At 37.6% G+C, this 22,796-nt stretch overlaps 1 protein-coding gene and 2 long non-coding RNA genes across 6 annotated transcripts in view; 1 reads left to right on the top strand and 2 right to left on the bottom strand.

Moving 5' to 3' along the window:
* The window catches only part of ntsr1 (neurotensin receptor 1 (high affinity)), an 88,344-nt gene that overhangs the window by 45,913 nt on the left and 19,635 nt on the right, over positions 1-22,796 (top strand). For 3 of the 4 annotated variants that reach the window (XM_084916311.1, XM_084916310.1, XM_084916308.1), the window contains exon 3: positions 504-588. In XM_084916311.1, the coding sequence (XP_084772437.1) occupies positions 504-588 (85 nt within the window). Of the gene's footprint in view, positions 1-503; positions 589-13,917; positions 15,177-22,796 lie in introns of those variants that run through there. The other variant, XM_084916309.1, reaches the window with a different exon arrangement.
* On the bottom strand, positions 7,823-9,003 carry LOC146364332 (uncharacterized). Its single transcript, XR_014798855.1, has 3 exons — positions 8,717-9,003; positions 8,435-8,509; positions 7,823-8,033 (listed from the first exon to the last, which is right to left on the bottom strand). It is a non-coding gene; the product is annotated as an uncharacterized LOC146364332 (long non-coding RNA).
* On the bottom strand, positions 9,846-11,555 carry LOC146364331 (uncharacterized). Its single transcript, XR_014798854.1, has 3 exons — positions 11,241-11,555; positions 10,661-10,700; positions 9,846-10,522 (listed from the first exon to the last, which is right to left on the bottom strand). It is a non-coding gene; the product is annotated as an uncharacterized LOC146364331 (long non-coding RNA).

Raw genomic sequence — 22,796 nt, 5'->3', positions numbered from 1 at the left:
CAGCATTATCTACTCTGAGTTTTAAGTGAAACTGAAATATTTGCCAGATGGTTGACATAGTGCGTCATCATGAACATGATAAATAATCAGTACAGGGAATTTCCAATATCCATAAAAAAGGTCTCTCTTTTATTACAAAATAAATCATCTGGTTGTTAACAAATTATGGCAGGAGATACTGGATTCAATCCATGTGGTTTTTGATTTCAAAAATTCAACTGAAAAATAATTTCAGTGATGTGTACAGGAAATTTATAGACACTGTCACAATACTGTTCTGTTGATCTTTTAAATCAAACAAGTTCACTGGTTTCTTTGTTCTGATGTCCTTGATATAAATCAACAATCAAAGCATTTGTTTAAGCCTGATTCCTAATTACTTGTGTCAATATCCTGCACAGTGTGCAAATGAGTATTTTCCATTAACAAATCAATTTTCTGTTTTTCTGTGTCTGTTTGCCTAGTTACTGGTTTCTAACGCTTCCCCTCTTCCTTGTGTTCAGGAGCTGTGGTCATAGCCTTTGTGGTCTGCTGGCTGCCCTATCACGCTCGCCGTCTCATGTTTTGCTACGTGACTGAGTGGTCAGAGTGAGTAACGATTCCTCTCAGTCTTTCATGCAAGGGAACATTCACTACTTGGTTTAGTCCAGGGGTCAGCAACCTTTAACACCCAAAGAGCCACTTGGACCCGGTTTCCACGCAAAAGAAAACACTGGGAGCCGAAAATACTTTTTGAAATCTAAAATGAAGATAACACTGTATATATTGTTTTTTTTACCTTTATGCTTTGTGTGAACAACTAAAGTAAGTAAGTAAAGTTTATTTATTAAGTGCTTTTCACAGACAGACAGTCACAAAGCGCTGTACACAAATATTAAAATAAACAATACAATCAATAGGAATTATACACAATTTAAAAGATCAAATGTAAATAATGTAAAGAATATAAAATATGTAGATCAACAAAAGGCTTGTTTGAACAGAAAAGTTTTTAACTGCTTTTTAAAAGAATCCACAGAGCAACTAAGGTTTGTTGCTTATGAAATCCATGAAGTGCTACAGAGAAAATTACATTTAATTTATGTAATTAACACATTTTGAACTCTTAAAGAAATATAACAAAAGGAAAGACACCCAGCTGAACTAAAATGATCCAGCAAACATAAACTGTTGTGAGCCCCCACCCTTATATCGCCTTTGGGCTTTTGGAGCCTTGGCCTGACTTTTAAAAAATAATTGGAAAACAAGCACTATGATGCTAAAAAGTGAAAAATAGATATTTGCAAAATTCTGCCTAAATGTGTATTTTACCTGGTTAATGTGTGTGGCAGGGCGTCGTCTGCAGTGCCGCTGCAGGGGAGGCGGACGCACCTGAGCTGCACCCACAATCACGCCTCGCCGCCTTAAAGTCTGTGCTCTCTCTACTGTTGTGTTGTCGGGCTGTGAGCTGAAAAGCTACAGCCGGCTGTATGCGTACAGCAACCGTGTGTGAAAAGTGGTCAATAAAGAGATGTTGAAAAGCAGCGGGTCTGCCGTGGTACGAAGTCACTTTCATCTTTACGCAGGACTGTAAGCTGTCATCTGTGAGGCGTGAGCGGTGTTTGTTTTTAACATAGTTCACTGTAGAGAACAGCTGCTGACATAATGTTGATCCGAAGATCCATAATTGGCCTACCTGGGGTCGAAAGTCTATATTGACTAAAGTCATTATAGGACCAGATGTTAGCAATGCCTGACAAGACGGAGCTATATATATATATATATATATATATATATATATATATATATATATATATCATCCTAATTGGACTGACTTCATTTAAAAATCTCAACCTCTCGTTCTTGCCCCCCCCCCACAATTAACCTTTGCATTGTTTCATTAATCAAATCAAACAAACAACATCTCAGCAACTGAATGGTCCTACTCAAAAAGTCTCTTTCTTCTGTTCCATATGAATAATGGATAAGCAGCTTGTAAATGTGGCAGCTGAAAAATCATACATCCTGAGTAATTAAATACACTTGCTATTCAATGAAACACAGTAACCACACGGCTTCTGTGGCTGGCGCCCCATTAGAGCAACACAAGTTGCAGAGCATGTTTGCTTGTTGCAAAAAAACCCCAAAACACTTTAGATGATGTGCATAATAATTATGAATAATGAATAATTATCAAAATAGTTTATAATATATGTTTGGTGAATTAACCAAGGTCTTCTGTTCTGCTTCTGTATAATCTACAATTTATATTATTGACATAAAAGTAACTAATGTTCTCAGATAAATAATGAATTTAAAAAGTACTGCCCCATAAGTTTTAAAAGTTTTAAATTTTTAATACAATTACAACTACTCCATTTTTGTATTTTAGTATAGAACTTTATAGTTGTATGCACAGTCCCCTCACAGCAAGAAAGACAAACTCTCAGATTTAAATCTCCTGAGCCTTTCTATTCTGGATTCCTCCCAAAAAGCACATGAATGTTATTTTAAATGGTTAAGAAAATGGGTAGATGATAACGTACATTCCATCTCTCACAATACCAACATGTACCAACATTGCTCAAGTTGCCTAGGTTATCCTGATATGTGTCATTCAAAAGAATCCTTTTCTCTCATCTAGTGGAGTTCCCCCACTTTTCCAGCTGAGGACCATGGCCTCAGATTTGCAGGTGCTGACACTGGATCAGACTTTACTTTAAAGAAGTAAAGCTGTGTTAACCATCCTAAATAAGAGAGTTTCTGTGTTAATCTTTCATTGGTTTGCTGAATTGTGATGGTTGGGCCCTTTTTCCATAGCTAGTGTGGTTCGGGAGGGGGGTGAGAACTCACCACTTTGGGGAATAACGGCCTGTTATATTTGTTTTATTGGATTTCTTTATTTTTTTGAGTGTTTTGGGGTTTTTCTTTCTGTTACTTGTGTTCTTCAGGGCCCCGTTAACATTGGTGGACAGTGTAGGTTCACGAGGGCCAGTTGAACAAATAAAAGGGTTACACGTGATTTAAAAGTGACTGTAGTATGTTTCTGTCAAACCAGGTTGCCTTGGAATAGGGGCACCTGGGTTATCTGGTTGGGTACAGGTATGTGGGGCTAGGCTGAGTTAATGCTCGACAGCGTAGTGCACTCCGGGCAGCCGTTGTTCGCAGGTTTGAGCCCTGGAGCCCCCCCCCCCTTCTGCGCTAGCAACAGCTAGACAGCTAAAACCATTCTTACAGTAGTAAGTATCCAGGTCAACTGTACTAGGGGAGGTCACGGACCCAGATCCCACTACCCCCTAGTCGTTCAAGGCAGCTTGTGCACTTCTATACCCCTACATAACGGGGCTAGCAGCCCCTTACACAGGGACAGGACCAGACGGCGTGGAAACCTCTAGCAGATCAGAAATAGGACCTGAACCAGACAGTGTAGAACCCTCTGGCAGAGACAGAGTGAGGTGGAGCTGTGCAGGACACACAGCCAGCCCAGGATGCTATGGCTGGGGCTGTGCAGTGTACGCAGTCTGTTCAAATGGCTCCACTGGCATCAACAGCAATGTGGAGTATCTAGTTGGCTGGATAAGCTTGCCTAAGCTCCCAGCTGAAACAGGTGAAGGCTGGGTCGACTCATCTGAGCTCCCAGTTGGTGATACAGAAAACTGAGACAGCTCACCTGAGCCACCAGCTGACCGCAAAGGAAGCTGGGTTGGAGCAAATTACAAAGCCTGATCAGGATGCTCTAACGGCAGCAGCTGGAGTTGTTGTGAGGGGCTGGCCTCACAACAGCCAGAACCTGTTTCCTTCCTTCCAATTACCAGCCCTCCCCACCCAAGGAGCATGGATGGGTGCAAGGGCAGGCAGGGTCCTAGCTGCCCTTACCCTAGGAACGAGTACAGACTCATGAACAGGCCAAGTTGCCTCTACCCGAGGGACATATACAGGTGCAGAGGAAGACTGAGTCACGGCTGCCTTCACCTGGGGAACAGGTAACGGTTGGATACCAGCTGTTCCCACCCAAGGAACAGTTGGGGACAGCTAAGAGTGGGGACAGTCTCAGAGTACCGACCGAGTGGCACAAAACACTATACACAGTTTTTGAATGGGTGACCCTAGGAAAAGAAAACACAGCTTCTGAGAGCTGGGAAACACACAGTCCAGTTTATTTGGGGCCCAGTTTGGGTTCAACACAAACAGAAACAGAAACTTCTGCTTCTTCAGATTTAGAAACAAAATCAAAGTTTTCGAGCTTCAAAGAAAAACAGTCTGTATGAACTAATGAGTTTGGCCAGCTCCTGGGCTCACAGCGAGTGAGATCCCTTTCCCTCTCGAGGTGAGCAGAATCTGCTGGGTCCATGGTGTGGTCGCATTGTTCTGTCAAGATTGCGTTGTGTGGCTGGCAGGATTGGACATGGATGTGAACATCCGAGCATAGAAAACATAAAACGTAAACTAAACAGGAAACTAAACTAGAGAGCTAGGAAAACAATAAACAGAAAAACTAGGAGCCAGGAGCTAACTAGTAACCACTCGGGGAAACAAGGAACATGGGAGAGACACACAGCAACATGAGGGACGACGTGACAACAGGCAGAGGGAAACACAGGGCTTAAATACACAGAGAGATAACGGGGGAATAAGACACAGGAGGAGAGCACAGCTGGGAGTAATCACACACAACGAGACTGGGGAGAAGCAAAATTGAACACGCTGCACACACCAGACAAGGAACTGTCAAAATAGAACAGGAAACATGACAAACACGACACAGAATGAGAACCGGGGAAGAACGGACATGAAAACTTAAGTTGACTAGACATGACACAAGGAACACAGGGGAGACACAGAGATGGAACCCACGAGACTAGAAACTATAAATAACTATAAATAATTCAAAAACATAAAACACTTGGTTATAGACCCAGGACCGTGACAGAATGGCCCTTATACAACAGGGCCAAATATTAAGCTGTGAACCTGATTTGCTTGTAGCTGAAAGAAACTCTTAATTAATCTCTTTGGATACAGTAACACATATTTTATGATGATAAAAATATGAATGAAGTCTAAAAGAATGTATTGGCAGCTATCTTGATCATGTAGCATAACTGTCATCTTGTCAGGGAAACTGTGAGAAAGCTTTACTTTAACAAATAAGTCTGTAGTATTCAACCTCAGTAAAAACACCAGCCAATCACATACAGCTCAATTAGGACCTCTGAATTTAAATATGTTGAACTGTCAAACTGTATACCACAAAAACATATTTGTCAGAATGAACAACGACATGAATATGTAAATAAAGAATATAATGATGTGATCGAACTCTTTTTGACGCATTCATGCGGGGGTCAGTGTTACATTTATTCGGAAATGCAATTACTCATTATGAGTTAACATCAAGCAGATAGTTTAACATTTAGTTATTCATTAGAGATGCAAAACTGACTATGTTACAGGGTTCTTTAATATGACTTGAACTGTTCAGAAGACTTTCCAAATAAAATATATCATTCATGTATTTTTCTGAGTCGAGTCTGCCAGTTCATGTCATAGCTGATTTCTGTCTCATTTGATGTCTGACATCTCATTTCCATGTAGACATTAGCTTCAATATCTGCATGCAAATGGGGGGAAAAAAATCTTGAACATTGGCATGCAGCGAAGGTTCTACAGCAGAGGTCTTACCCTTCAGTTGAAACTAACAAAATATGCACAAAGTTCTCTGAAACAGGTGAGACCCGGGAGTCCGTGAGTGACATCTCAAGCCTCACTTTTGCACATCTAAACTCCTCTACCAGGCTAGGGATAGGCAATGACTATATCCCAACGCTGCTGAGGCATTTGGGAAGTCCAAACCACTTCTTAACGTAGAAGCTCACTAGCCTCTCCAATCGATTGGCATGATTGAGTGAGACCTTTGTCAACGGCCACGGTAGTCTGGGTAACAACCCAAACTGGAAGCACCAGAGCTTCAGTTTCCCTGGGAGTGCAGTGTTGTTAATCCGCCTGAGGTCATTAGCCATATTCTGCTGTAGTTGTTCAAGTTGCCAGGTATCATTGAGATTGGCATTATACCACCGTCCCAGGTTCTTCATCATAATCATTAGTTATTAATAATAACTAATGTTATTAATAATAACTAATGATTAAATGCAAAAATATCATATGAACACAGAGAGAGTGAAAAGAGGTGAGTGACGGAGTTCCATACATCATGGGAAGCACCCAGAAGGCTTGGCCTCTTACATGATAAGTACGTTAAGGGTTCAGAGTCACTTGATCAAGCCCTTACTTTAAATTATCAAAAAGGAAAATTTTAAGACTAATATTTAAAGTCAAGATGCTGTTTGTTCCTGAATCCAGACTGGGAGCTGATTACATAGAAGAGGGGCTCTAGGAACCACAAGTAAGCCTGCAGTGAGAGAGCAAAGTGCTCTATTCGTGTGGTATGCTACTATGAACTCTTCAAGATATGATGAGGCCTGATTATTCAGGGCCTTGTGTGTAATGAGAAGAATTTTAAAATTCAATTATGGATTTAACAAGTAGCCAATGAAGAAAAGCTAACATCGGAGAAATATGCGCTCTCTCTCTAGTCCCTGTCAGTACTCTCGCTGCTGGATTTTGGATCAACTGAAGGCTTTTCAGGGAGTTTTTAGAATGACCTGATATATAATGGCATACAATAGTCGACCCCTTCACATTCGGAATACTTTATTAACCCAAGAGAAAAGGATGTGGTCACAGTAGCTCCAACACAGTAAAAATAGCAATTAACTAAACTAAATTAAAAAATACAATATATTACAAAGTCACAAAACTGTTCTAATAAGTACAAGTATCTCTAATTAAAAATAACCCAGTAAACACAAAATTGAATGTATATATAATTGAACTTAAGTTTCCCTTCTTACTGACTTTGTTACTAAAAGTAAAAAATGCTTGAATTATTTTTTCTAACATCACTCTGAGACCCAATCTGTCTGATTTTAGAGACATTGCACAAATGCAAGAAAGCAGTACTATAAGTGTTACCCTCTTAATGCCATCCAGAGTATCTGGCTCAACATTATGTTTGAATTATTGTAGGGTCTCTACCTTACAGCAGCGGTCCCCAACCCCCGGGCCACGGACCGGTACCGGTCCGTGAGTTATTTGGTACCGGGCCGCGAGAGTGAGACTCGGGTGTGAAATGTATGGTTTTCAGGGTTTTTATCGGTTTTTAGTTATTTTGTTATCGTTTTTTCCGTTAACTCGGTTTTCCTGGGTCTTCCCATACGGTAAAAAAATATATTTTAAAATACATTTTGAAATATATTTCAAAATATACAAAAAATGGCCAAAAAATGTATGCGCTAAAATACATTTCAAAATATATAAATATATTTTAAAATGTATTTTAGCACATATATTTTTTGGCCATTTTTTGTATATTTTGAAATATATTTCAAAATGTATTTTAAAATATATTTAAAAAATATTTATAATATATTTTGAAATGTGTTTTAACACATATATTTTTTGGCTGTTTTTTTATATTTTGAAATATATTTATAAAATATATTTCAAAATACAATTTAAACTTATTTAAAATCATTAAAAAATATATAAATTTAACCTTTCATATATTTCTAAGAAAACACATTCACATGTAACAGCTGAAAGAAATCTTTATTTGATGTTTAAAACATACATATAGCATATCAATCAAGCAAGGAATATTCATTTTATAATTTTATTCTCATTACATACTTAAACATTCTAAAAGAAACACACACACACACATATACATATGTGTGTATATATATATATATACATACATATACATACATATATATATATATATATATACACATACACACACATATGTGTATATATATACATATATACATACATATGTGTGTGTATGTGTATATGTGTGTATGATTGTATGAACATAAGTCAACATACTTAAAATGTAATTTCTTTTCCTTTTCCAGCAGTCTCAGTTCCCCCAGCTTTCACTGCAATCCTCAAAGCCCTTCTGGACACATTGGGAAACCTCTTCCTTACTGCCACTGTAACAAACAAAAGTCACAGTTCTATTACTTTTATAAGTTAAAAGTTAAAATAAAAATATGATTTATGTTAGCTGGCTTCATTTAGCAAACAGATATTTCTGTTTATATAGATACAGATATTAATACAGATATATTTTACGCATAATTTTACCTCTTTTTTTTTCCTAGATGGAAAGTCTATCCAGTTCACATTACAGTAATGCTAACACCCCTTTTGGTTGTCTCTCCTTACCCTCCAGCATTCATAAATCTGTTGACCTTCTTTGTCTGAGACCAACCACTACAATGCATCATCACCTATTTGTATTGGTAACTTACTTTACAACCTATTTTAATGGTTGCAAAGTAAGTTACTTGTGCTGTATGCAATTTTAGATACACAGAAAGTCTTCACTTACTATATGTGGCTGTCATAGTGTCCTTATCAAGGGCAGTTCTTCACTCTGCGCCGATGTCCGTTTTGCTCTGTCCTCCTATAAAAAGCATGAACATTTGAGTATTTGACTAGTTTTAGATTTCCAAAAATCTGATATTTGTACAACTAAACATTTGAACTACAATGATATGCTATTGAGAGATACTTTTATGGGTACTTTTTGGTAAAGAAACTGGTGACAGAGTTGTAGGCTTTTTAGAGTACTATTAGCTAACCATTTGAACTGACTTTCAAAGCTGTTTACCTTTTAAATTGCTGTGGATCAAAACCTCCAGTGGGAAGGCGGCCATTAGAAGAACACGCACCATTGAACCTGAAAATAACAAAAACAAACAAAAAACAGAACAATATATAAGAGTCAGGTAGGGTAATAAATCTCTTCTGAAGCAATATAGTTCATTTTGGGTGAAAAACAAAACATTCCTCTAAAATATATATACTGACATCAGCAATCAACATCATGATTGTAATTATTTCCTTTTTAGTACATCTACTGCTGTGTGCATGTGTCAAGCACTACGACTGTATCTATGCATATAAATTCACTATATATATCCTGCAAAAATGTTTTGTTATACTCAAAAAAGGAGAACAAACAAAGGCATTCAATCAGAGGTGAGAAATTAATTGGGAATATCAATTATAGGTGAACTATTCTTTACCTACTAGCAATCAAGCTTCTTTAACCAAGAAGCTTGAAATATTTGAATGTAAAATAAAATAAATAAATAAATAATAAAAAAATAACATGATGTAATTAAAATGCACAACTTACATAAAGGAAATCTGCATTTGTATCCACAGGCTAAAAGTAAAACAGTAAATGTGTTAGTAATAGTCCAGGTATTTGTAAAAAAAAAAGAAAAAAAAGAGGCAGTAACTGTGACTCTTCTAGTAGGATGCTAAATGCAGAGATTTATATTTACAGTATAATACTGCATATACAGGTAGCTGTGTTGTGAACTGTAACTGAATATTAGAGAATCTCAGAGAAATTAAATGTATTTATTTTTTGAATTTATCAATCATAAAACCGTCTGTTTTGAAGGCCTGTTACAATAACGACTTTTTGTTGGTCGGTATATTGCCCCATAAACAATTGCGACAAGTTATGTCATTGTCATTTTAAGACCATTTTATGTCTTTGAATGTATAATCATATAACACCATAATAATGCAAGATCTACACACTTTCAATTGACAAACCAACATCTAATTCTTAACGTATTTAGATCATTGAAATTAGGAATCAAAATATTAGATACCTTAAAAACTTGAATAAATAGTAAATTTTCTAACAAATAGAAAACAATGTTATTTAATGTTATTGTTTTGTTATCATTATATTTTATTTTTGTAAATATAATGGCAGATAAATTACATCATCAACAATTATTGAGGTCATGTACATGTATTGTGTGTTAAGTCGATATATCGATTATTGTGATAGGCCTACTGTTTTGGTATCATAACGAGCTTGTCAAACATGCATGACCACTAAGCAATGTCTAAGCAGTAGTATTGGTCTGAATGACAACAAACATAACTAGTGTTTTGGAAAATCTGTTAGAAAACAGTTATTTCAATAATTATGATTAGCATGTGACACAGACACTGCATAAAAAACTACAACAACAAATACTTACTTTAGGAGGATGGGGGAGGGCAGCATGAGGTTGAGACTTTGACATCTGTAAGAAACAAATTCATGTATTACAAACAAGTCACTTAAAAATACATTAATGTGGCAGACTGTTCCCTGTTCAGATGCAGTGTATAAGTACAATCAGGGCTGTCACAACAATGGGGTGGGGCCAAGTGGCTGCAACCCTAGGTACAATGTGCAGGTATATATAATTACATATAATATATGTGAATAAAGCAAGAATCTGTTTAGGTTAGTCACTGTGCTGACTGATGCTTGCTAGGTTTATATGATTGCAAACTGCACAAAAACAACAACAGCAACAACATTAATGACAATGACAAACAAAATTACTTACATTTATGTAAATCTCACATCAGGAAGATCTGCATTCGATTTCGTGGGCTGAAATAAATAGGCAGAAACATTACTGCTAAAAAAACGAAAACTCTAAAAAGCCTAAAAATGACTTAAAAAGTAAGGAAATGTGGAACATTGTAATTAGCGAACATTAATAAAGCATAACTGTGCTTTGTTTCTAACCTTGGTAAGTACTCTGTAGCCAGAAGGAGAGGTGGGATTTCTGTGAAAGCCAAATTAAATGTGAATAGGTTTTGATAGTTATTGTATATAACAAGTGTAAACAGTTTTATTTGTATTTTTTCCCTTTCTGAGAAGGCAGAATAATAAGAAAAGGCAAAAGTACGTCACAATATAATTAATTAAGTTACATATTTTGATTACCAAATTATGGAAGCGTGGAGCTGCCACCCAGGCAAAAGAAAAATAGAGCTATATCACGTTATAACGTGAAATGTTTATTGTTCTAACATTATGCTTTTCATGTTTGTATAATATCACGTTATTACAATATATATAATTATCACGTTCGCACAATATTGTACGGACGTGATAATTATGTACATTTTTCGTACAATGTTGTTCAAAACATGTTGTTCAAACATGAAAAGTATATTGTATAAACATGATAGTATATTGTTAGAACGATAAACTTTTCACGTTATAACGTGATATACTTATATTTCTCTTTTGCCTGGGTGGCAGCTCTACGCTTCCGTGCCAAATAAGCGAGAATAAAGTAATATTATATGAGAAAAGGCACCTGCTAGCTTGATGATGGAGGCTTCTTAGACTGGCCACCCGCCTTTTGGCTTCTTGTCGCCACTCCACCAAATAAAGGTCCGTTTCCTCCATGCCGGCTAATTATTCATCCTCATTAAAATCTCGTATATGTTCAGTTGGCAGAATTGAGAATTTTACATCTTCCAACCACTTAATTAACGCGAACATAATCGGCTTGTTTCTTCCCGTCTCCTGTATCCGGCCGTTCCTCTCACTGTCAGAATTCGCGCCTCAGAGACGTCGTTATTTTTCAAAAAAAAAAAAGAAAGAAAGAAAGAAAGAGCAACAACTACTAAAGAGAGTTTTTGCACGTTCATTGCACATTTGTGGGAATGTTTAAATATTTAATTTTTATTAATTACTTTTCATTATATCTTTATTTTTTAAACCACCGTGGCAATGCGCATGCGCATACTCTCCTGCACGCAAAGGGCTTTGGAGTTGACGTAATGTCACAATGCATTGTGGGAGCGCAGCACCATCTTGGCAGGCCACGAATCAAAACAAGATTGCTACGAACCATTCTGAAACGTAGCTCAAAAGAAAATGACGGTATAGAGACAGATTGTGTCCAGATGCAAAGAGACGGTACTTGATTGTTGAAATGTGGACCCGTATGAAATATAGCCATGGAGTAGAAACCCTGAAGACCAAACCGCTATTGACTTAGCATGATCTACTCTCATACCTTGTCTGTGGAGTCAGAGCATACACGGCGCACCAATTTCGCAATTATAAATTTCTGGAGGCGCACATCCAATTCACCAAGGACTGGGTACAAGATTTGGCTATTTTTAAGCCTCCACGTTGTGAGTACGCCGTCATTCAAGCAAAGGTAAGTCAGCTTGAGTACTGCAAGTAAAATGCGTTTGATTCCCCCCGAACATTCAAATTAGTGCTAGCAAAAATTCATTCATGAGGGGGAAATTACAGTGAGAACATGTAGAGGCTCTGTTAGAGGGATAACATAGTGAGTTCAGTGCATTGATGTGACATTGTCCTGAAGGATTTAGTTATTCTTTATGGTTAAAGAAATTGCCCTAATTAATTCATATTTATTATAAATAATCCTAATTACACATCTTGCTTCCTTGTTTGTGTCCTGTGTCACTAAAAATACATTCTGTTTTAGTTTTATACATTGATTAATGACCTGCAGAATCTCCTTATCATATTAGGTGTCCATAATTGTCACTTAAAGTCGAACTTTATGTTTTCTCCCTCTTGAAAGTGATTACATCCTTGCATTACATATTTTAGGTTCATTTTTTGCTGATAGGTTTCTAAAAAGAAACATGCAGATTTAGAATATAACATGCAGCGTTCTATAGATGGATACATAAAAACACTTTATTTGTTACATTTATGATAAATGGATTTGAAAGTAAAAAAAAAAAACATTTGTGTCGGCCTTGGATTATTAAAGTTCTTGTCTTTAAATGAACTTTGTCTGTGTGTGTTTTAGGTCCTGCACTGTTAAAGACTGAATTGCAGCATTGCAGCCACAGGTCATTGTGAGCATCACAGGGAAGGTTGAAGCCGCCCACTGCAGCTGTATGGCCGGAGTCGTGGAGACCTGCAGCCATGTCCCTGCTCTTCTGTTTAATGTAGAAGCAACAGTGAGGATCTGTGGCACAAGGACTGTTACAGATGAACCTGCATACTGGGTTTTGCCTGGTAATATGACCAAGATACAGCCAGAGGTTGGCCATAAGATAGACTTCTCCTCTTCAGCTGCCCAAAAAAAGGTTCTTGATCAAAACATAAACAGACCATTCGTTGTGACAGGTAAAAGAAGCCATCCTCAAAAAGAAAAGTTCCACCTGCTACTGTGGAGGAGTTGGATCAACTGATGGGACAATATTTTTCCAAGCATAGTTCTGTTCTGAATAACCCATAATGTTTTAATTTAGGGGGCCATGTAAATACTTTGCATTTACTGAATATGTACTTACTAAATACCACTGTTCAAAAGTTGAATAAAGAAACAAAGAAATGTTTGCCTCTTTTTAATTAAAAGCACTTTGTAGAACATCACATCAGTTACAATGTAGAATCAATGTTATGTATAGTTTACAAATGACAAAATGTTCACATAAAATCATGACAGCATTTAAATAATATCACCCACTGCTAGCATTCTGTAATTTACTGTCTCTCTGCCTTCAGCTAATCCAAAATGCTGCAGCAAGAGTACTGACAGGGACTAGAAGGAGAGAGCATATTTCTCCTGTTTTGGCTTCCCTTCATTGGCTTCCTGTTAAGTCCAGAATTGAATTCAAAATCCTGCTCCTCACATACAAGGTCTTAAATAATCAGGCCCCATCTTATCTTAATGACCTTGTAGTACCATATCACCCTATTAGAGCACTTCGCTCTCGCTCTGCAGGCCTACTTGTTGTTCCTAGAGTATTTAAAAGTAGAATGGGAGGCAGAGCCTTCAGTTTTCAGGCCCCTCTTCTGTGGAACCAGCTTCCAGTTTGGATTCGGGAGACAGACACTATCTCTACTTTTAAGATTAGGCTTAAAACTTTCCTTTTTGCTAAAGCATATAGTTAGGGCTGGACCAGGTGACCCTGAATCCTCCCTTAGTTATGCTGCAATAGACGTAGGCTGCAGAATCATATCTGTTATTAACCTCTGTCTCTCTTCCACAGCATGTCTTTTATCCTGTCTTCCTTCTCTCACCCCAACCGGTCGCAGCAGATGGCCCCGCCCCTCCCTGAGCCTGGTTCTGCCGGAGGTTTCTTCCTGTTAAAAGGGAGTTTTTCCTTCCCACTGTCGCCAAAGTGCTTGCTCATAGGGGGTCATATGATTGTTGGGTTTTTCTCTGTATCTATGAAGCGCCTTGAGGCGACTTTTGTTGTGATTTGGCGCTATATAAATAAAATTGAATTGAATTGAATTGAATCTTTTGAAAACTTATCACTACATAAACAGCACAAGACTTAAGAGTATTTAACAAGAGCATTTTTCCCCTGGTTTTACTACCACACTGGGGCACATGTTCACCAAAACGCAGCAAACCTTTGCCATCTTATCCAGGAAGGTCACCTTTTTACCCACACATGGAAGAAGTAATCTGATTGGCATGGTGGTATGTAGCATGTAGTTTGAAGCAGGGATTTCGTAGTGCCCCATGTGTAGTGTTGGAACCCAGTCAGGATTTGTTTCATTCATTTCATAGGCTGGTTTGCTGCAATAATGCCAAATAATTAGCAACTCTATAAATAGAAGGTAGTTCTGCATGTTTGTTCTAAGTTTGTGCTATGATCTCAGAGCGCATTGAAAATAAAATTAACAGGCTATAAAGAATAATATGAACTTATTTAGAACTTACCTGAATGAAAATACTGGAGCACACCAACAGATATCTGTGGCTGGTAGAGAACTGAATATCAGCTCGTCTCGCAGCTGCTATCCAGGCTAGACGCCTTCTTTTGGTAACATCCAACACATAAGCTCCCTCGTGATGCTTCCAGGTGAGGAAACAATGAAAAGAGAGCCTGTTTTCAAGCTTATACCTTTGCCGGTAGTGCAATCTAACATTACAACCGACCACACAGCAAGCATTTGTTTGGCCTGCTAATATGGCGCCTCGACCAAAAATCCTGGCTATGCCCCATCCCGTAAGATCACGCTCCAGAGTCCTAACGTACGGATCTAGAAAGAAGACGCTGCATTTTTAACTCTGAGGGAGATGGAGAATGAGCCTATTTCCAAAAAAGTGGAGTGTGTTCCTTTAAGTACTAAATTGTATATATTGTCAAAAACTAAAGTGTACATAGCAGTTGTTGTATCTTGTTTACTGTATCACTGACAGATAATTTCAAAGTCAATGAACACTACATTATAGTGAGATATTGTGTAATGTGAAATACTGTAAGCAAATGAATAAACAACCTAATTCGTGATAGACCTTTGACTCTGTTTTGTTTGAATCCAACTGTTTTTTGCAGATGTGCATAAAACATGTTCCTTTTAGTATTATTATCATTATCATCATTATTGCACTAAATATATTTTAAATAAAGGATACTTTGATATACATTCTACTGTAAGGTTGGAAATGTATTTTCTTCACCCTAAAATATGTTTTGAAATGTATTTTGGTTTGAAAGAAATATATTTTCAATTTCAAAAATATATTTTTTTGGAGCATCACAAATACAAAATATATTTACCATATATTTGAAATATATTTTAGCCAGGAAAAATGTATTTTTTTACCGTATGGGTTTTCACGTGTGTTATGAATAAATCAGATTTTTTTTGGTACCGGTACTAGTTTTATTTTGTTGTATTTATCCACGACACCTTAAAGGCCGGTCCGTGAAAATATTGTCGGGCACAAACCGGTCCGTGGCGCAAAAAAGGTTGGGGACCGCTGCCTTACAGTATAAAGCACCTTGAGGTGACTGCTGTTGTGATTTAGCACTATATAAATAAAACAGAATTGAATTGACAGTTTCTAAGATTTTTAAGGGCTGAGTACAACAACCTCAGTTTTATGTAAGTTTTATGCAGTACCTTTTTTATCAACAGCATGTTCTTATCTCTGTAATGGTGTAAACACTGTGTCAACAGTATCAAAAGCTACACTGGGGTCCAGAGATGGGCAGTAACGCGTTACTTGTAACGCGTTACTGTAATCCGATTACTTTTTTCAAGTAACGAGTAAAGTAAGGGATTACTATTGCAAAAACGGTAATTAGATTACCGTTACTTTCCCTTAGGAACGCTGCGTTACTGCGTTACTAAAACCATGATTTTTTGCGAGAATGTCTCATGACAGTGACGTAAGCGAGTGCAACGTTCGTGACAACAGCTGTGTGCAGATCAACAATGGATAATATATCGAGTGCGGGAGAGAGTATGAGCGTGCAGCGTTTAAAGCGTGGAAGTACTGACCTTACTTTGAGTTTGATTCCATAAAAAGTGACAAAAACATTAGCGTCCATTAGCATTGTGTGTGGGAAGAAAACTTCTTTTTACAGCGAAAAAAACCCCCTAAACTTCCAAGCAAGCACCGAGTGCGCTACGACGTAATGGGAAATTCACAGAGAAACTCGCGGATTCTTCCACTGACCGCTGCGGCACACCTGCACCAGGATAAACCTCCGCCTACCCTACTCTTGCTTTACAGGTGAAAATAGAGCAAAAGGACCGCTAGTCTTTGACTTTATTTATTTTCTGCTGTGTTTTACTTGCATCTATTTGAAAGACTGAGTGTAAACACACAAAAAAATTATTTTATGTGCTGGAATGTGCAGAAAATAGGTTTAAATATTAAACAAATTTCTTCCAGTCAGAGAATGTTGCATATAATTAAATTTTTGCTTGATGCATAAAGTTAAAAGATTAAAACTAATAAAACAAGTTTTAAAAATGGACTTTTTCCATTTGATTACATTTTGTATGATGGATTATGTAGAAAAAGTAGAATTGGGCTGAAAGATCTATCGCTTTATCACCTATTCAGGTTGTAAATCGTGTTTTTAAAAAGTAACTAAGTAACTAAGTAATTAATTACTTTTGAAAATAAGTAATCAGTAAAGTAACGGGATTACTTTTTGGGGAAGTAATCAGTAATTAGTTACTGATTACTTTTTTCAAGTAACTTGACCAACACTGCTGGGGTCTAGCAGGAGAAACATGAAGAAGAGTCCACTGTCAGAGAGAAGATCATTTGTAACTTTCAGTTCAATTCAATTCAATTCAATTCAATTTTATTTATATAGCGCCAAATCACAACAAAAGTTGCCTCACGGCGCTTCATAGATACAGAGAAAAACCCAACAATCATATGACCCCCTATGAGCAAGCACTTTGGCGGCAGTGGGAAGGAAAAACTCCCTTTTAACAGGAAGAAACCTCCGGCAGAACCAGGCTCAGGGAGGGGCAGGGCCATCTGCTGCAACCGGTTGGGGTGAGAGAAGGAAAACAGGATAAAGACATGCTGTGGAAGAAAGACAGAGGTTAACCCTTTAAAGCCGGTCGGAGCGGACACGCTCTATTTTGCATAACTATTTTTAAATCCCTGTAGAACCGTAACCGCGTAAGCTAGCGCAATAATCTGTTTTGCATATGAAACCGGAGGAGTTGTACTTACATCTTATGCCATCAGCTTGTCCTAGGTCACGGTTTCCTTCCACATATAGCTATGCAAAAATTGCATAAAAAGCGCTTGCAGGAACAAAAACATAATATTCCAGAAACAGTCTTTGCCGATCTGATCAGTTGTTCCTAACACTTCCCACATTGAAACAGACATCAGCGCGAACGATGGCATGTCCGCCATTTCCTGCCCGAAACCGGAAGTGACGTCATTTTCGCGGAAAATGTAGTTTTTTACTTGTAGGCCTTGAAAGCCTATACTGGTGTTTTTATAAGTCATGTTTGACTTTATGCTTTTCTGAATAGTTTCTGGGATGCTTAGGACTCAAATTGCACTGCTGGAAATAGTTTATTTTGATGCACATGCTGTTTTCTTTGCAAATTTGCATCATAGGATTGTTTTTCGTTTTTCCTGCAGTATATAAAAATTGGTGTATCTCAAAAATAAAACTATGAAGACACTCAAAATAAATTTCCTGTTGTTGTAAACTATTTTTTGCAACTTTTTTGTATTTAAAGTTTTGAGGGATAAACCTCTTAAAATTCTCCAAGTAGAAATATATGTAAAAAAAAAACCAAAAACGATTTTCAATTTTTTTGTAGTTTATTGTACTTTTTTGCAATTAGTGTAGTTACTATGGACTTAATGCATATATATTATTAAAATATGGGCTATAACAGTTGTATTGATGTATAGCAACTTGAAATGCTCCCAAAAATGGCACTACAGCATGTAAAAATATAAAGTAACCTCTGGCGGACTTTGTTCTATGGTAGGTCTTAAAGGGTTAATAACAGATATGATTCAATACAGAGAGGTCTATTAACACATAGTGAGTGAGAAAGGTGACTGGAAAGGAAAAACTCAATGCATCATGGGAATCCCCGGCAGACTACGTCTATTGCAGCATAACTAAGGGAGGATTCAGGGTCACCTGGTCCAGCCCTAACTATATGCTTTAGAGGAAAGTTTTAAGCCTAATCTTGGAAGTAGAAATAGTGTCTGTCTCCCGAATCCAAACTGGAAGCTGGTTCCACAGAAGAGGGGCCTGAAAACTGAAGGCTCTCCCTCCCATTCTACTTTTAAATACTCTAGGAACAACAAGTAGTTCTGCAGAGCGAGAGCGAAGTGCTCTAATAGGGTGATATGGCACTACAAGGTTATTAAGATAAGATGGGGCCTGATTATTTAAGACCTTGTATGTGAGGAGCAGGATTTTGAATTCAATTCTGGATTTAACAGGAAGCCAATGAAGGGAAGCCAAAACAGGAGAAATATGCTCTCTCCTTCTAGTCCCTGTCAGTACTCTTGCTGCAGCATTTTGGATTAGCTGAAGGCTTTTCAGCGAGTTTTTTGGACATCCTGATAATAATGAATTGCAGTAGTCCAGCCTGGAAGTAATAAATGCATGACCTAGTTTTTCAGCGTCACTCTGAGACAGGATATTTCTAACTTTAGAGATGTTGCGCAAATGGAAGAAAGCAGTCTTGCAGATTTGTTTAATATGTGCGTTGAAGGACATGTCCTGGTCAAAAATGACTCCAAGGTTCCTCACAGCGCTACTGGAGGCCAAGGTAATGCAGTCCAGAGTAAGAATCTGGTTAGATACCATATTTCTAAGATTTTCAGGGCCGAGTACAATAACCTCAGTTTTATCTGAATTAAGAAGCAGAAAGCTAGCGGCCATCCAGGTCTTTATGTCTTTAAGACATTCCTGCAGTTTAACTAATTGGTGTGTGTTATCTGGCTTCATGGATAGATAGAGCTGGGTGTCATCTGCATAGCAGTGAAAATTTATGCTATGTCTTCTAATGATGCTGCCTAGGGGAAGCATGTATAGTGTAAACAGAATTGGTCCTAGCACTGAACCCTGTGGAACTCCATAATTAACCTCAGTGTGTGAAGAGGACTCTCCATTTACATGTACAAATTGGAGTCTATTAGATAGATATGATACAAACCACTGCAGCGCAGTACCTGTAATACCTACAGCATGTTCTAATCGCTCTAATAGGATATTATGGTCAACAGTATCGAACACTGCACTGAGGTCTAGCAGGACAAGCACAGAGATGAGTCCACTGTCAGAGGCCATAAGAAGATCATTTGTAACCTTCACTAAAGCTGTTTCTGTCCTGTGATGAGCTCTGAAACCTGACTGAAACTCTTCAAATAAGCCATTCCTCTGCAGATGATCTGTTAGCTGTTTGACAACTACTCTTTCAAGGATTTTTGATATGAAAGGAAGATTGGAGATTGGCCTATAATTAGCTAAGACTGCTGGGTCTAGAGATGGCTTTTTGAGTAAAGGTTTAACTACAGCCAGCTTGAAGGCCTGTGGTACATAGCCGATTATTAGAGATAGGTTGATCATATTTAAGATCGAAGAATTAATTAATGGCAGGACTTCTTTGAGCAGTTTTGTAGGAATGGGGTCTAAAAGACACGTTGATGGTTTGGAGGAAGTAATTATTGAAGTTAACTCAGAAAGATCAATTGTAGAAAAAGAGTCTAACTTAACATCAATGGTACTAAAGGTAGCTGTAGATAATATTACATCTGTGGGATGATTATTGGTAATTTTTTCTCTAATGATTAAAATTTTATTTGTGAAGAAGTTCATGAAGTCATTACTAGTTAACATTAAAGGGATGGTTGGCTCAAAAGAGCTCTGGCTTTTTGTCAGCCTGGCTACAGTGCTGAAGAGAAACCTGGGGTTGTTCTTATTTTCTTCAATCAGTGACGAATAGTAAGATGTTCTGGCTTTGCGGAGGGCTTTCTTATAAAGCAACAAACTATTTCTCCAGGCTAAATGATGATCCTCTAAATTTGTGATACGCCATTTCCTCTCCAGCTTACGAGTCATCTGCTTTAGGGTACGTGTTTGAGAATTATACCACGGAGTCAGGTACTTCTGATTAGAGACCTTAGTTTAGCAGTTAGCAGTTAAGCTGCTGTAACTTTGTTAGGTTGAGCTGACTAATGAGTAATTAATACCTAATTTAATTACTCTTTATTGTCTTTTTGTTGGTGTGACTGTTCTACTTCACCTAGCTCCTTTACTCACAAGTGTTACTGCATTGCAGTTTGGGGCCCTATTTCAGCTTAATTATATTTTAAATACAAATTGCACAGTGGTGAATAGTTTTGACCACAATTATATATAGATTACAGGTAAAGTAAAATTCTGATATTGTGACAGCACTAGTGCAGGGTAGGACCTCGGTTTCCTTTTATTAGTGTCTGAAATCGTACAGTTTACAACATTTACAAAATGGACTGGGAATTTACAAAAATGTTTTATTCAATATAACTCGAAATGAGTGATTGAGTCTCAGGAGAGTTTTTACAGAGGTCAGGGCAGAGGGTTGCCCCAGGCGACTGTTAAAAGATGCGGGTTTAAAGCACTACTATGTTGGCTTTATTTTCAGAACAGCAAAATAGATTTTTCTTTTATACCGAGTATGTCTGAAATATTTAATTTTGCTGTGGTATGTTCAAGATTTAATGATACGGATGACAAATATCAGGACTGACATTTGTAATTGTCTTCTTTGCGGATGTGAATCCGGCGAACAACATTTTGCATTGTATTTGTTTTTAGGAGATTTCAGAGGTATCATTAAGGAGACAAAGACCAGGATTGGGGATATAAAAAAACTTCCAGCACCTCAGATAGCACAGAGTTTACCAAGACCCAAAAGTCGGATATAACTGGACCGTCCCAAAAAATGTGTAAGAACGTGCCTGGTGACGAATCATTACATATGTGACAGTGATATGTAGCCTGTAGTTTCATCTGGAATCTCTTAAAGGGTGTAATATATGTTCTGTGTATGGTTTTGAAATGAATTAGTTGATGCGCCAGGTTCCTAGAAGTCAAACTCAGATTAGACCACACTGTATCCTGTCTATATTAACCTGTAGATCTCCCAGTTCCCTAACCCAAAAATTGGCAGTTTTTCTTTTTAACACTCATGGTCCACTTTGAGCTAAAAAGCAACTACATCTACATCCATCTATCTATAGACATATCTGTAGACAATTTTGAATCACTAATCAATATAATATGCATGACTTTGGATTGGACAGGGAGCACATGCAAGTTCCACAAGGAAACCTAGATCCTTCATGCTGTGAGGCAACAAAAAGAAAAAAAAGAGAAGAGTATAGTAAATCGTGCTTATGTGTTGATTCAGCAGGAAGCTCTAAGGGACAATGAACCTCTGAAAACAACACATATAGCCTAAGAGCTTTACGATTATTGCTTAACTGATTTAAGATAATTGCATTATTGCTTAATTTTGTATTTTCCTTTGCATAAATAAATAAAACTACGCCAAGAAATGAATGTGCACTGGTGTATAAAATAATCACCAGACTGCAGGAAATGAAGTGTCTGTCTGCTCAGAATATTGCAGGGAATAACCCCCTGGCCACATCCATGCCCTCCCCCCAACATGCAATCAAAACATATGTCTTGCCTTTCTGTTTCATTTCCAGGTTTCCAATCATATTCAGTTGTCTTTGTTACTGAACATTGTGGTCATGACATCAAAAAATATATATATCAATATTGTTCACTGTATTTCTTTTTGTAAGAAATTTAATCAAATGGTAAGTCATGTAATGCATGTTTAAAAAAGTGAAATGAACTCTTTACTCATACTTTAAAATAAAAATGTAATCTTTAAATGTTATGTTGAGTTTTGGTCAAATTTGGCCGATTTAGTGGCTACATTGTTTCAGTAGCATTGAACTTTTTTTCTAGCTGTAGTGTTTAATGCTTTTTTGATGCCTTGCTCACAGTTAACTGTGTGATGGCATCGTGGCATGTCAATAGACCCTAAGTGAGGCTCTTGATTACATATTTGATCGACACACTAATGAGGAAGACAGAGACCAGGAAACTGACAGTGAGGATGCATTAGAGGAGGAAGTGTCAGGAGCGGAAGACGGCGCAGACCAAGAAATGACTGATGAGGAGGAATTCAGTGATAATTGTCACAATTAAATCAAAGAATTGGAAATGATCCCCACCTGAGAATCAAGTTGGGCTTTCAGCTGAAAATGTCTCAGGACCTAGAATATATGCTGTATCCTGGACTGATGACAAATCCTGCTTTGAGTTGTTTATGACAGTCCATCAAAACCACAGTGGTAAACGTGACCAGCCTGGAAGGGAAAAAACAAACTTACAAAGACATTTGAAAGGAAATAATCCAGAATGATGTGAAAGCATACATGAGTCTTTTGATTTTGAGTGGTGTGCACAGATCCAGAATGGATTCTACCAGCAGTTTATGGGATGCAGAGTATGGTCAGACAATTTTTCAGGCCGCCATGTGATTCAAGAAGTTTAACATGTTGTTATGGGTGATTCGCTTTGACAATCATGATACATGACCAGGTCGCCGT

This window comes from Perissodus microlepis, chromosome 20 (genome assembly GCF_051167445.1).
Source record: "Perissodus microlepis isolate ML-2025 ecotype Zambia chromosome 20, ASM5116744v1, whole genome shotgun sequence".
In the NCBI taxonomy this organism is placed as follows: Eukaryota; Metazoa; Chordata; class Actinopteri; order Cichliformes; family Cichlidae; genus Perissodus; species Perissodus microlepis.
This window is presented reverse-complemented; position numbering and strand designations above follow the sequence as displayed.